This window comes from Oncorhynchus keta, chromosome 15 (genome assembly GCF_023373465.1).
Source record: "Oncorhynchus keta strain PuntledgeMale-10-30-2019 chromosome 15, Oket_V2, whole genome shotgun sequence".
Classification (NCBI taxonomy): Eukaryota; Metazoa; Chordata; class Actinopteri; order Salmoniformes; family Salmonidae; genus Oncorhynchus; species Oncorhynchus keta.
The window spans coordinates 9,142,087-9,155,000 of NC_068435.1; the positions used below are offsets into that span (position 1 = coordinate 9,142,087).

Consider the following 12,914-nt stretch of genomic DNA (forward strand, 5'->3'; position numbering starts at 1 on the left):
TCACGTGAAAAAGCTGAGCTGTGACTGTTGAGCAATGTATAGGCCTTACAAGTAGCGGTGCCCAGCAGTCGGCAATATAATTAAAGATGATGAACCTATTCTTTCATCCTGTTTCATTTGCATTGTACTTTTTATTTAAAACTTTGACATGCAGGCAGTGACTAATACATTTCCTTTATGGGAGTTTAGGTGATACATCATGTATGATTATGACAAGAAGAATGTGTACAATACATAATGTATAGCCTATAAATACAGGCTGTATCACAACCGGCCCAGCGTCGTCCGGGTTTGGCCGGTATAGGCTAACTGACTTGCCTAGTTAAATAAATATAAAATACATATTCCACTTTAAATGTTCAGGTATCTGCTTTAACACCTTTACAAACACTTTTATACAGGGACAGACACAGTCTTCTTTATTATTTTTATTAGGCAAGTCAGTTAAGACAGCCTATCAGGGAACAGTAACAGATATTTACCTTGTCAGCTCAGGGATTCAATCCAACAACCTTTCAGTTACTGGCCCTACACTCTAACCACTAGGCTACCTGCTGGTTACTGGCCCTACACTCTAACCACTAGGCTACCTGCTGGTTACTGGCCCTACACTCTAACCACTAGGCTACCTGCTGGTTACTGGCCCTACACTCTAACCACTAGGCTACCTGCTGGTTACTGGCCCTACACTCTAACCACTAGGCTACCTGCTGGTTACTGGCCCTACACTCTAACCACTAGGCTACCTGCTGGTTACTGGCCCTACACTCTAACCACTAGGCTACCTGCTGGTTACTGGCCCTACACTCTAACCACTAGGCTACCTGCTGGTTACTGGCCCTACACTCTAACCACTAGGCTACCTGCTGGTTACTGGCCCTACACTCTAACCACTAGGCTACCTGCTGGTTACTGGCCCTACACTCTAACCACTAGGCTACCTGCTGGTTACTGGCCCTACACTCTAACCACTAGTCTACCTGCTGGTTACTGGCCCTACACTCTAACCACTAGGCTACCTGCTGGTTACTGGCCATACACTCTAACCACTAGGCTACCTGCTGGTTACTGGCCCTACACTCTAACCACTAGGCTACCTGCTGGTTACTGGCCCTACACTCTAACCACTAGGCTACCTGCTGGTTACTGGCCCTACACTCTAACCACTAGGCTACCTGCTGGTTACTGGCCCTACACTCTAACCACTAGGCTACCTGCTGGTTACTGACTCTAACCACTAGGCTACCTGCTGCCTGCCTTGAAAATGGAAAAGAAAAACAACTTTTACACACATCTGATTCAGTTCATTAAGCTTCATTTATTTGTACATATATAAAATAAAACATTTCAAATCAGCCAAAGCTTTAATTCTACAAACTTGGCATGGCTAGAGCAAGGAAGATTGTCTATTTTAACATACTGCAATGTAGCTAAAGCCCGAAAGCACTTGAACCATGATTGGTTCCTAAGAAAATATATGGATATATTTGTATAATATATTTTATTTCTTCTTTATTTCTCACTCTCATTTCTACATCCCTGCATGTCAACAATAGATTTGAAATATAAAATGCTATAATATTTGCAGTTAAAAAAAAGAGTAATACAATGTGAGAGAACATGAGTTAATATTTTAGCATATTTCTGGATGCTAGCAAATCTGCAACAGAGGCAAAAAAAATAAATAGGAGGGGGGGGGGACCACACGATAGCAAACACATTCAAGGAATCCAGTGCTCTTCATTTGCAGTGATTCAATGAGACACAGTATTCCTACTGCATTACTTTTGGAATACTTGCAAACAACTGCATTGCATGTGGTTTAACTTTAATGTGGTAGAAAGTAAACATAATATCAATAACTTTGATTATGGCTGCATGTGGTGTTACAACACATTCAGTTACATTTTAAGATGGAAACTGCAGTTATGAATGGACTAGCCTTATTGGGTTTATAGACATGAGTAACTACTGGGCCCTAAGTAAATAGATGCGCATACATACATACAAATGCCTTCATATATGTGGATATATGGAATAGAATGTCTCCCGACTTTTTGGTGACTGTACATTAAAGCCATAATCATACTCAAACTGTACTACACAATTGAAAATGTACGGTGATTTCCCTCCGAAAGATGATGGAAAGCTCAGTTGGCTAAACTGATTGCATTTTCACATTGGTGCTTTCAGATCACGCCGATTTGTAGTGAATGTCGCGTTTAACTCTTTCAGGCACAACCACATAGCTGGTCCTCACATGTAGATCAAGCATGGAAGGCCATAGTCATACTCTGGAACAAGACAAGACTCCATATACAAAATACACAGCAGGCATTTACTACAGTTAAATGGAGTCCCAGAGAAATGGGTGGAGATGTTGTTCAGACAGTCAAACAAAGACTACACGACTACGGTAGGAGTGCATGGCAGTGAGAATCAAGTGACTCACTTAAAAGTGGTATGTAGTGTATTCAGGTATGATGGATTATTTATGTAATGGGACCAAACATCTTTAACACGTTTGGGGGGGAAAAGCACAGTGGTGAGATCTAAGCAGCAAAGGGTTGGTCGAAAGTCATTTTCAGTAATGTGCTCTTCAAAAAATATACAGTGTTTGTCAGTCCTACATTTTTTACACACTTACTTCCTGAGGCAAAGATTGCCAAATGAAGACTTCCGCCATGTACCATCCCAAATATACACCAAGGGTAATGTAGTGCTACTGTAGTGCTAGGCCTGTATTCATTCAATTGCAAATAATGAATCCGTTTGAATGAGGGCTGCTTTTAAAGGGTGACTGCACTTCCTGATTTGGCCTCATTTTACATTAGGTTCCGTAAGAAATACTAGCTGCCAAGACTGAATTTAAACCTCAAGTTGGTTTTGGGGTGTGGTCTGATGTGGGTGTCTCGTGTGTGTGTGTGTGTGTGTTCACAGGTAGGAAGCGTTATTTAGCTAATTAGCTTCAGCTAGCTGGTGTGTGACAGTAACAAAATTGGTTTGACTTTGGATAGCCTATCTCCAGGGCTAGTTAGTGGCCGTCAATAAATTACACAATGTAAATGAGACAATATTTTCATGTTGCATACCTTTTAGTTTTCTCATTAAATGCTTTCAATATTTGTATATGAATTTCTACAATTTATAGTTGGTTTGTGATTTTTAAGTCATTGAAATGTGGAACTATTGGAATTTTAACATAATGTCCCATATACATTGTGTCATTTACCATGGTCCCATAGGAATATCCAAAGTCAGCCCAAATTTACCACAGGCATTAAGATCCGGTCATGTGCAGCTGCTCTCGGAATTGATGATTGCTTGTGGGCTGCCAGCAGGATAGAAACAAACCCAACATGAATTTACGTTGTGATGGAGTCATCACCACAAGTCTCGCAAAACTCAGTTTTGCACGAGACTGACTTCATGACCAAAAGTATCCTATTTACACTTTGTAGTAAATCTTGACAGTAGAATAAACGTTTCCGACTCATACTGATGCCACATTGGAAGTTTTCTAAATGAGAAGTTGGTTTTTAGGGGCAGTTGCTCTTTAAACAACATTATAACGGATGTAGGCACCCCTATTCTTAATGTATCATACCCCCCCCCAACACCTGAACAACGTTCAATCACTTACCCACTGTACCCGATTCTAAAACAAACTTACTGAGACACAACCAGAACTCTTTGGCGTGCTTGATTACACTGTAACAGACCGTATATCATCACAACCAACTTGCATAGCCACATAGCATATGTGATAACGCCACCACAGAAGCAAACAGAAGACACTGTAAACCAGAAATAATTAATATCTGCTATCACCAGAAGTCTTGAATAGGTGCTGAATATAGGCTTCTCGGGGGGTGTTACACTACAATGGCAAACAGCAGCATTTATGTGGACAACAATCTTTTACTTTGACACATAGCAAATCCAACTCCCACCTGAAATGAAAACATACCCCAAAAATATCCCAAAGATACAGAAAAGCATTATTCAACATTGTAACAATGACTAAAATAATTTCGAAGTATATATCCACCTTCCGAAAAGCAAAATAGTAAAAACTGACCAAAAAAAAAACATGATTTGGGAGTTGGGACTCTAAAAATCTTTTTAAAATAATTCAATAAAATACAAATTAAACCGTTCAAACCATCAGTGGTGCGTTTATAAAATATCAGGTTAACAAACAATGGATTTGGTGGGTTAGGAGCAACTTCCTGGAGTATAGGACTTGGGTGCCTATTGGTCAGCAGGATGTCCATCACGTTGGCCCCAACCAAGCATTATACAGGCATGTGCATCTCCGTGTACTCATCCTGTCCCTCCCTCTCATCAAACTTAGGTTCTGCGTCATCTGCATCCAACTAAGACACAAAGAGAGAGCAGGGGTACAAGTCAAGGGTAAAGGTTATGGCCAGGGTTATTTCCCAGTCAAAGGCACCTGAAGCAACATCCAACTGTATAAAAAAAAAAAAAATAAAACCCCAACTATTTTAAGCAACAGTGCTAGACTGTGTGTGTGTGTGCATCCATGCGGTTAGACTTACACACTGCATCTCACGTGTGGTGAAGATGCGGGGCAGCAGGAACCATTTGACAGGCACGGTGAGGATGAGAACGAAGGGGAAGGCCAACGAGGCCGCTGTGGACATGACCGCCCACAGAGCCGCCAGACACACCAGCTGAATCCCTGTGAACAGGTGCATCCGCAGGGTCCTCACCTGGAACACACACATATGAGAGTATCAGTAGGAGGAGTTGTGGTAGTAGTGGTATCAGTTGTAATAGTATCAGTTGTAGTAGTACTATCAGTTGTAGTAGTAGTATCAGTTGTAGTAGTGGTATCAGTTGTAGTAATAGTAGTGGTATCAATTGTAGTAGTATCAATTGTAGTAGTAGTAGTGGTATCATTTGTAGTTGTAGTAGTAGTATCACTGTAGTAGTAGTAGTGGTATCAGTTGTAGTAGTATCAGTTGTAGTAGTAGTAGTGGTATCAGTTGTAGTGGTAGTAGTGGTATCAGTTGTAGTGGTATCAGTAGTAGTAGTGGTATCAGTTGGCAGACGCTTTTATCCAAAGCGACTTAGTAGTATCAGTTGTAGTAGTGGTATCAGTTTTAGTAGTAGTAGTAGTGGTATCAGTTGCAGTAGCAGTAGTAGTGTAACAGTATACTTTTAAATCGTCCCCTCGCCCATACCCGGGTGCGAACCAGGGACCCTCTGCACACATCAACAACAGTCATCCACGAAGCATCGTTACCCATCGCTCCACAAGAGCCGCGGCCCTTGCAGAGCAAGGGGAACTACTACTTCAAGGTCTCAGAGCAAGTGACGTAACCGATTGAAACGCTATTTAGCACACACCGCTAACTAAGCTAGCCGTTTCACATCCGTTACACTCACCCCCCTTTTGACCTTCCTCCTTTTTCCGCAGCAACCAGTAATCCGGGTCACGGCACCAATGTAACAGTATACTTTTAAACCGTCCCCGGGCGCGAACCAGGGACCCTCTGCACACATCAACAACAGTCATCCACGAAGCATCGTTACCCATCGCTCCACAAGAGCCGCGGCCCTTGCAGAGCAAGGGGAACTACTACTTCAAGGTCTCAGAGCAAGTGACGTAACCGATTGAAACGCTATTTAGCGCGCACCGCTAACTAAGCTAGCCGTTTCACATCCGTTACAGTAGCAGCAGTATCAGTAGTAGTAGTAGCAGTAGTAGTAGTAGTAGTAGTAGTAGCAGTAGTAGTAGTAGTAGTAGTAGTAGCAGTAGTAGTAGTAGCAGTAGTAGTAGTGGTATCAGTTGCAGTAATGGTAGTAGTAGTAGCAGCAGCAGTAGCAGTAGTAGTAGTAGTAGTAGCAGTAGTAGTAGTAGTAGCAGCAGTAGTAGTAGTAATAGCAGCAGTAGCAGCAGTAGTAGTAGTAGCAGTAGTAGCAGTAGTAGTAGCAGTAGTAGTAGCAGTAGCAGCAGTAGTAGCAGTAGTAGTAGTAGTAGCAGTAGTAGCAGTAGTAGTAGCAGCACTAGCAGCAGTAGTAGTAGTAGTAGTAGCAGTAGTAGTAGCAGTAGCAGCAGCAGCAGCAGTAGTAGTAGCAGTAGTAGTAGCAGTAGTAGCAGCAGCAGTAGTAGCAGTAGTAGTAGCAGTAGCAGCAGTAGTAGTAGCAGTAGAATCCTTCCTTTAGATCCCAAATTCACTTGTTGTGAATTTGCAGTAGCAGTAGTAGTAGTAGCAGTAGTAGCAGTAGCAGTAGCAGTAGCAGTAGTAGTAGTAGCAGTAGTAGTAGTAGCAGTAGTAGCAGTAGTAGTAGTAGTAGTAGTAGTAGCAGCAGTAGTAGTAGTAGCAGTAGTAGTAGTAGCAGTAGCAGTAGCAGTAGCAGTAGTAGTAGCAGTAGTAGTAGTGGCAGTAGCAGTAGTAGCAGTAGTAGTAGTAGCAGTAGTAGTAGTAGCAGTAGTAGTAGTAGCAGTAGTAGCAGTAGTAGTAGTAGTAGCAGTAGTAGTAGTAGTAGTAGCAGTAGCAGTAGCAGTAGTAGCAACAGTAGTAGTAGTAGTGGTATCAGTTGCAGTAGCAGTAGTAGTAGTAGCAGTAGTAGTAGTAGTAGTAGCGGTAGTAGTAGTAGTAGTAGCAGTAGCAGAAGTAAAGTTTTGCTCAGCCACTCTGCAGCACAGCATTTGGGGTGTTGGGGCGTGGTTGGGGTTTTGCTCAGCCACTCTGCAGCACAACATTTGGGGTGTTGGGGCGTGGTTGGGGTTTTGGTCAGCCACTCTGCAGCACAGCATTTGGGGTGTTGGGGCATGGTTGGGGTTTTGCGGTACTGACCTTGCGGACATAGGTGTGGTCAGGATGATACTTGGGGGGCATAAGCAGCAGCAGCATGCGCTCTGTGAGCTGGATACCGTTGAGGGACATGACACCCATGTAGAGGAAAATCCCAAAGAGCACAGCGATGGGAATTTGGCGCAGGAGATCTCCGATCACAATGGACAAACCTAGACATGAGAAGAGAGTTTTTCCCTTGAAAATTAACAGTCATTTACAGTCCGGCGTGTGTCTCAGGTGGAAAAACTTCAGATCCGTTTCCAAATTTCCCAGGTCTTTCAGAAATCCTGTTTGGAGATTTCTCCGTTGGAGGATCCTCTCCCTGCGTATCCCCTCCTGATTCCTGCGGAGTCCTCCAAACAGGTCTTTTGGTAAACCTGTGAATTTTGGGAAAGTTTTCTGGAATTTTGCAACCCTGATCTCGATTTAAACCTGGTCCCTAAATTAGAGGGGTCATGCCTACCAACGAACAGAGCTACGAAGAAGCCCGTCACCCTCTGCTCTTTCACTTCCTGGATACGGGGCTTATCGCCGGGGGCCACCGCTTTGCTCATGACGGTAAGGGCGTTGGTGTGGGTGACAGAACGCACGGTGGCGGCGGCCAACCAGGGCAGGCCGAACAGGGCTGAAACCCCACCTATGGCCACAATGATGAGCAGGTCCAGGTGGAATCCGGAGCCCTTCAACAGCATCCGCTCCTTCTTACAGACTATTAGCCTGATGGAAGGAAAGAAAGAGAGAGCAAAGAGAGTGTGGAGAAGAAAAAGGGGAAGTGAAGAGATATATACAGTGGTACCGTTGTTCATAGAAAGACCCAAATACAACGCATCTCGCTCTCTCCTCACTCTTTCTCTCCTCCACTCAATATCTCTCTCCCTCCATCTACTATCTTCTTATACATATATATATATATATATATATTCAATTTTTTATTTAACCTTTATTTAACCTAGTTAAATATAGGTATAACAAGATAGTAAGTTGTTCCACATAAAGGGCGTGAAAACTGAAAGCAGCTTTACCCAACTCTGTGGAGACCGAGCCTGAGACCCGGGTTTGGTCATTTGTAAGTCTACATTGAATTAATAATGATAGATACCAGTACATACGAAGTTTCTACATGAGCGCTTTGGGAACAATGGTGAGTTCTAGAACCATCACCAGTAATAAACCTAAGGGCCCAATGGTGAGTTCTAGAACCATCACCAGTAATAAACCAAAAGGAACAATGGTGAGTTCTAGAACCATCATCAGTAATAAAACAAAGGGAACAATGGTGAGTTCTAGAACCATCACCAGTAATAAGCCTAAGGTGCACAATGGAAAACAGCGTCAAGTGGTTTAAGTGTAGTTGCTGCTGCATGCATATAGATAATATCTCCATAATATGAAATAGACATAAAAATGGCCTGGACAATGTACTTCCTATTTAATTTGTTTCTTGTATTTATTCAGGGTAGCCCAATTGAGACCACTTACCTTCATTTAACTAGGCAAGTCAGTTAAGAACAAATTCTTATTAACAATGACGGCCTACCCCGGCCAAACCCTAACCCGGACGACGCTGGGCCAATTGTGAGCAGCCCTATGGGACTCCCAATCACGGCCTGTTGTGATACAGCCTGGAATCGAACCAGGTTCTGTATTGATGCCTCTAGCACTGAGATGCAGTGCCTTAGATCACTGTGCCACTAGGGGAGACCCAGTGTGCCATAATGGTGCCAGGAGTAAAACAAATGTTTTATTAACAAAAGTCAGACATGCTTTGTTTCTGTAAAAGAAACCAACATTTTTTTTATTTCTACTTCTGTGAACTTCATTGTCTGTATGAACCCTGCTTAAAGGATGTATAATCCTAAACCTATGTGGTTGTATTGGTGGAGTTATGGGCCGATTCGCATATATATTCACTTGTATTCCTCTAAATACACATGTGGAACTGCATGAAAAATCCTTTTTATGTTTGTTTCAACCCATTTTGAAATGTTGACCCCAATGTCACACATTGGCTCCATTACTTATATATATATATATATATTTTTTAAATTGCTCTATAACACTGTATGTAAGATGGGGTTGCAGAGGTGAGGGGTTAGAGGGATTCCTTACGTGGTGATCTGCGTCTCCATGAAGATAAGGATGAAAACGAGCAGTGCGGGTAGGATGCTAGCACCCATCATCCAGACAGGGAACTGGCCGTCTGAGCCCAGCGGAGGGATCAGCCACCCCCGCTTCTCAGGACTGGTCACCGAGAAGCCTGTGGGCACGCTCAGCTTCTGTATAGGGGGTCAACGGGAAAAGGTCAACCTGAGCTATTCTCACTTCTGATTGGACTCTCTTTATATTTGATCGTGACCTATATTTCACCTGGGTGTAGGTGTCTTTTATGCTGTAGTCCACCAACACCATGATGAGAATCGAGATGGGAACCCCGAAGTCTCCAATCATCCTACGGAGCTGAGACACAGAACATGTCGGACTGAATGTGATATGGTTGCTTACTGCCACGAGTGTCAAGGCGTTTTAAATAATACCTTTTTTTTTCTCCCTTGGCCAACACTGTATGGCTCTGGTCTGTACTTACCTTGCCAGGGAAGAAGGCACTGTTCTTGAACTTGCGCAGGTAGAATGCAATGAAGAAGGTTCCAGACATGAGCACCAGCGTCAGAAGGGCTGTGTTGGGCTCTCCTACCACCTTGTCAGGCACGTCGACCACAGTGTGGTTGCATGATGATGATGTCCATGTGCCGTTGACGAGGTAACAGCGTTGAAGAGGATGCTCTTGAAAGATCTGGGTCGGTTTTCATTCAGACAGACAGACAGACAGACAGACAGACAGACAGACAGACAGACAGACAGACAGACAGACAGACAGACAGACAGACAGACAGACAGGCAGGCAGGCAGGCAGACAGACAGACAGGCAGGCAGGCAGGCAGGCAGGCAGGCAGGCAGGCAGGCAGACAGACAGACAGACAGACAGGCAGGCAGGCAGGCAGGCAGGCAGGCAGACAGACAGACAGACAGACAGACAGACAGACAGACAGACAGACAGACAGACAGACAGACAGAGGCAGACAGACAGTTTTCTTATTAGTCATTCCTTCCTGCACCATGACATCTGTGTCAGGTGTGCTGTAGATGACTTCAGTTTCAAATGCTCTCGGCGGTGTCATAATGCATGCAACGGTATAGATGCGGTAAAGAGGTCAATGGAATGTAGACCGTGGGGATAGAAGGATGTCGGATTGGCACACATTCAACCAATCTGATCTTACAAAGTGGATATTCGTCAAATCCGTCATGATTCATGTATTGTAAGTTTTTTTGTTGAGGGGCAATGAGGAGATACGAGGTCTTTCCCCCTTCGGCATCTTTCCCCCACGCATTTCCATGGCATTTCTATTGTTTTGGTTGAGTTCCATTGACCTCGTTACTGCATCTATGCTAGCTATGAATGGCAAACTTGTTAGCCAGTGGACAATTTAACCCAATCAGCTCCAGCCCAGTGTTTATGGCTGCTCTTCCTTCCAACCTCACCTTGCCCAGTTTGGAGAAGGTCTCGTAGATGAAGATGAGGGAGATGAGGAAGGAGAAGATCTCCTGGGTGAAGCGCGACACGAAGCGGACCAGGAAGCTTCCCTCGAAGGCCACTATGAGGACAACGATGAGCACCAGCCAGAAGCCAATCCATACCCGGCCTGTCAGATACTCCATGTCATTGGCATTGCAGAACTGCATGACAGAAACACCAGACAAAATGTCATTATCATGCGCACATTTAACCATATTCCTTACACCAGCTAGGGTTGCACATTTCCAGAAACTTCCACAAAGTTTTCAGTTTTTTTTTCATGTTGAAGGATTTTTGGAATTAGGAAGGAAAGGAATCCTTCAACTCCTCTAAACTGGATTTTTTTTTTTAAACAGAAAACTCTTAGGAATTTTGCAACCAGTTAATTCTTTGTAAATTCTTTGCAGGTGAGTGAACAAGTGCCCGATTTGGGGAGAAGGAGGAGTTAGGAAGAATTAGGCTAGTTGCTCACCGAGTAGAAGGCCTCCTCAAACACCAGCAGGGGTCCAGAGAAGCCCACCACAAGGAGAGGCTGCGCCCCAAGGAGGGAGAATATAACCCCTTGCATTGACGTGGCGATTATCAGCTCCGACACGCCAATCAACCCCCCTGTTTTCTCACCTATAGAAGAAGAAGAGGAAGTGAATACCGACTCAAAATGACATGACTACCAATATACTCTATCCCTCTTTTTTTTAGCTTAATTTCGATTCATAAAATGTTTCGTCAGTGCTCCAATATTGTCCTCCCTGACCTCCCTCCCTCCCCCAATGGTTGACTGACTGACTGACCCAGTAGTCCTCCGAAGGTGACGGCGGGCGACAGGGCAGCGAAGTAGATGAATATGATGGCGGCCATGCACTGGGGGTTGAGCGCGTCACGTAAGTCACTGGCATATTTGGGGTAGCGCCGTGCGGCATCGCGGATCAGTCCCCCAAACAGGCGGCCTGAACGGCGCAGAGGGTCGACCCCAGGTTTGAAAGGCGCCTGCAGAGCTGAGGGAGAGAGAAGGAAAAGGGGGTTATTTGGTGGTCATCCCTCAAGCTCTTTCCTTCAGTATGTGTCTTTATCACCCTTGACCATGGAATCGTTGGGCTTTTGGTCTGTAGTCTGCCCTTCTGCTCCTCTGTAGTATACGTATGTATATCTGTGTATGTCTCTATTACCTTTATCCTTGTGGCTCTTTGGCTCTTTGACCTTGAGCTCCTTGCCCTGCTGCTCCTCTCTCTTGCGGAGCATCTCTCTCTGGAAGCGGGCCACCGAGCGCAGCAGCTCTTCGCCCCCCACCTCAGACGGCGGCAGCACGACGCTGCAGTCCAGGAAGCTGTTGATGGCATTCAGCAGGTCCTGCCGCTCGTCCGCCAAGTATGCCGCCTCATGGAAGTGCTGCGGTAAAATAATAACAATCATTTATCGTTGCCGTCTGATGAAAATCTCCAAAACAGAAACTTTTCAGGAAATGGAAAAAAAACTGCCATATTTTACCATTAACGAACATACAACCACCAAACTTCAGAAGCTATTTTGAATACATTTCTTGGTCCTAGTGTCATGAAATGTTCAGAGTACATTGAGGGGAGTTACTGCTTTCAATAGATGTAAAATAATGAACATTTGTGAAAATTGTTCCAAGGTTTTCATCAGACAGTAACGATACACCACTTAGCAGATGCTTTTATTCAAAGTGATCTACAGGAGAGTGACTGCATCGTTTTTTGTTGTATGTGTATGTGCTCCCTGTGGGAGTTCAACCCACGACCTTGGTGTTGCTAGTACCACGCTATAACCAACTGAGCCACATGTGGGGAAGTATGGGTCACACAACAGTTTAACCAACTGATCCACAACAGGGCAGTATGGGTCACCAAACGGTTAACTCGCCTTGTCAGACATAAGTGTAGAGATGGAGCGGCCAATCTGGTGGTAGTCAATGTTGGCGATGGGTGGGCCCATGAGGAGGAAGAGAAAACGCACAGGAACAGGAACCTCCAGCACGGACTCTAGCAGGACGGCTTCCTGCAGACGAACAAACGCCATGGAAGGCTGCTCCAGGAAGGCCACGGCGCCTGCGGGAGACAGTTATTACATTTAATTGAACCTGATGGATTATTGAATTTAGGATGATCGGACTATCAGACTCAGTGGGGCTTTTCACTTTCAGATCCAGTGTGTTAGACTAGAGTACAATTGAAGCAAAATCCTAATGGAGGATCATGCAAAAATTCATGCTTTAATACAGATGTGAATAACAACAACAAAATGTTAAACTACTATAATTGACACTATCGGCTCTCCCACCAATGTGGGAACGTCTGCCTCATAGCTGGAAATGTGACTGAAATAGCAAGGCGCACCTACGAGGACGACAGTAGCCTCTGCATTTTCCGGAATCTTCTCCAGCAACTTGAGCTCATGCTTGGACTTGGACCTGTGCATGCCCAATATGGGAGGATTGTCCTTCTGTAGATGAACACTGGAGTTTAGACACCAACAATACGCACACATTCAGA

General features: G+C 44.4%; 1 protein-coding gene across 5 annotated transcripts in view; it reads right to left on the minus strand.

Moving 5' to 3' along the window:
- Window positions 1-1,298: 1,298 nt before the first annotated feature.
- LOC118394384 (anion exchange protein 2-like) overlaps window positions 1,299-12,914 on the minus strand; it is a 62,715-nt gene continuing 51,099 nt past the window's right edge. For all 5 annotated transcript variants that reach the window (XM_035787553.2, XM_035787554.2, XM_035787555.2 and 2 more), the window contains 13 exons: window positions 12,759-12,864; window positions 12,286-12,470; window positions 11,571-11,790; window positions 11,196-11,399; window positions 10,877-11,025; window positions 10,371-10,565; window positions 9,415-9,621; window positions 9,198-9,287; window positions 8,940-9,106; window positions 7,294-7,547; window positions 6,831-7,000; window positions 4,563-4,736; window positions 1,299-4,379 (listed from right to left, as the gene is read on the minus strand). In XM_035787553.2, the coding sequence (XP_035643446.1) occupies window positions 4,299-4,379; window positions 4,563-4,736; window positions 6,831-7,000; window positions 7,294-7,547; window positions 8,940-9,106; window positions 9,198-9,287; window positions 9,415-9,621; window positions 10,371-10,565; window positions 10,877-11,025; window positions 11,196-11,399; window positions 11,571-11,790; window positions 12,286-12,470; window positions 12,759-12,864 (2,202 nt within the window). In that variant the 3' untranslated portion in view covers window positions 1,299-4,298. The remainder of the gene's footprint in view (window positions 4,380-4,562; window positions 4,737-6,830; window positions 7,001-7,293; window positions 7,548-8,939; window positions 9,107-9,197; window positions 9,288-9,414; window positions 9,622-10,370; window positions 10,566-10,876; window positions 11,026-11,195; window positions 11,400-11,570; window positions 11,791-12,285; window positions 12,471-12,758; window positions 12,865-12,914) is intronic.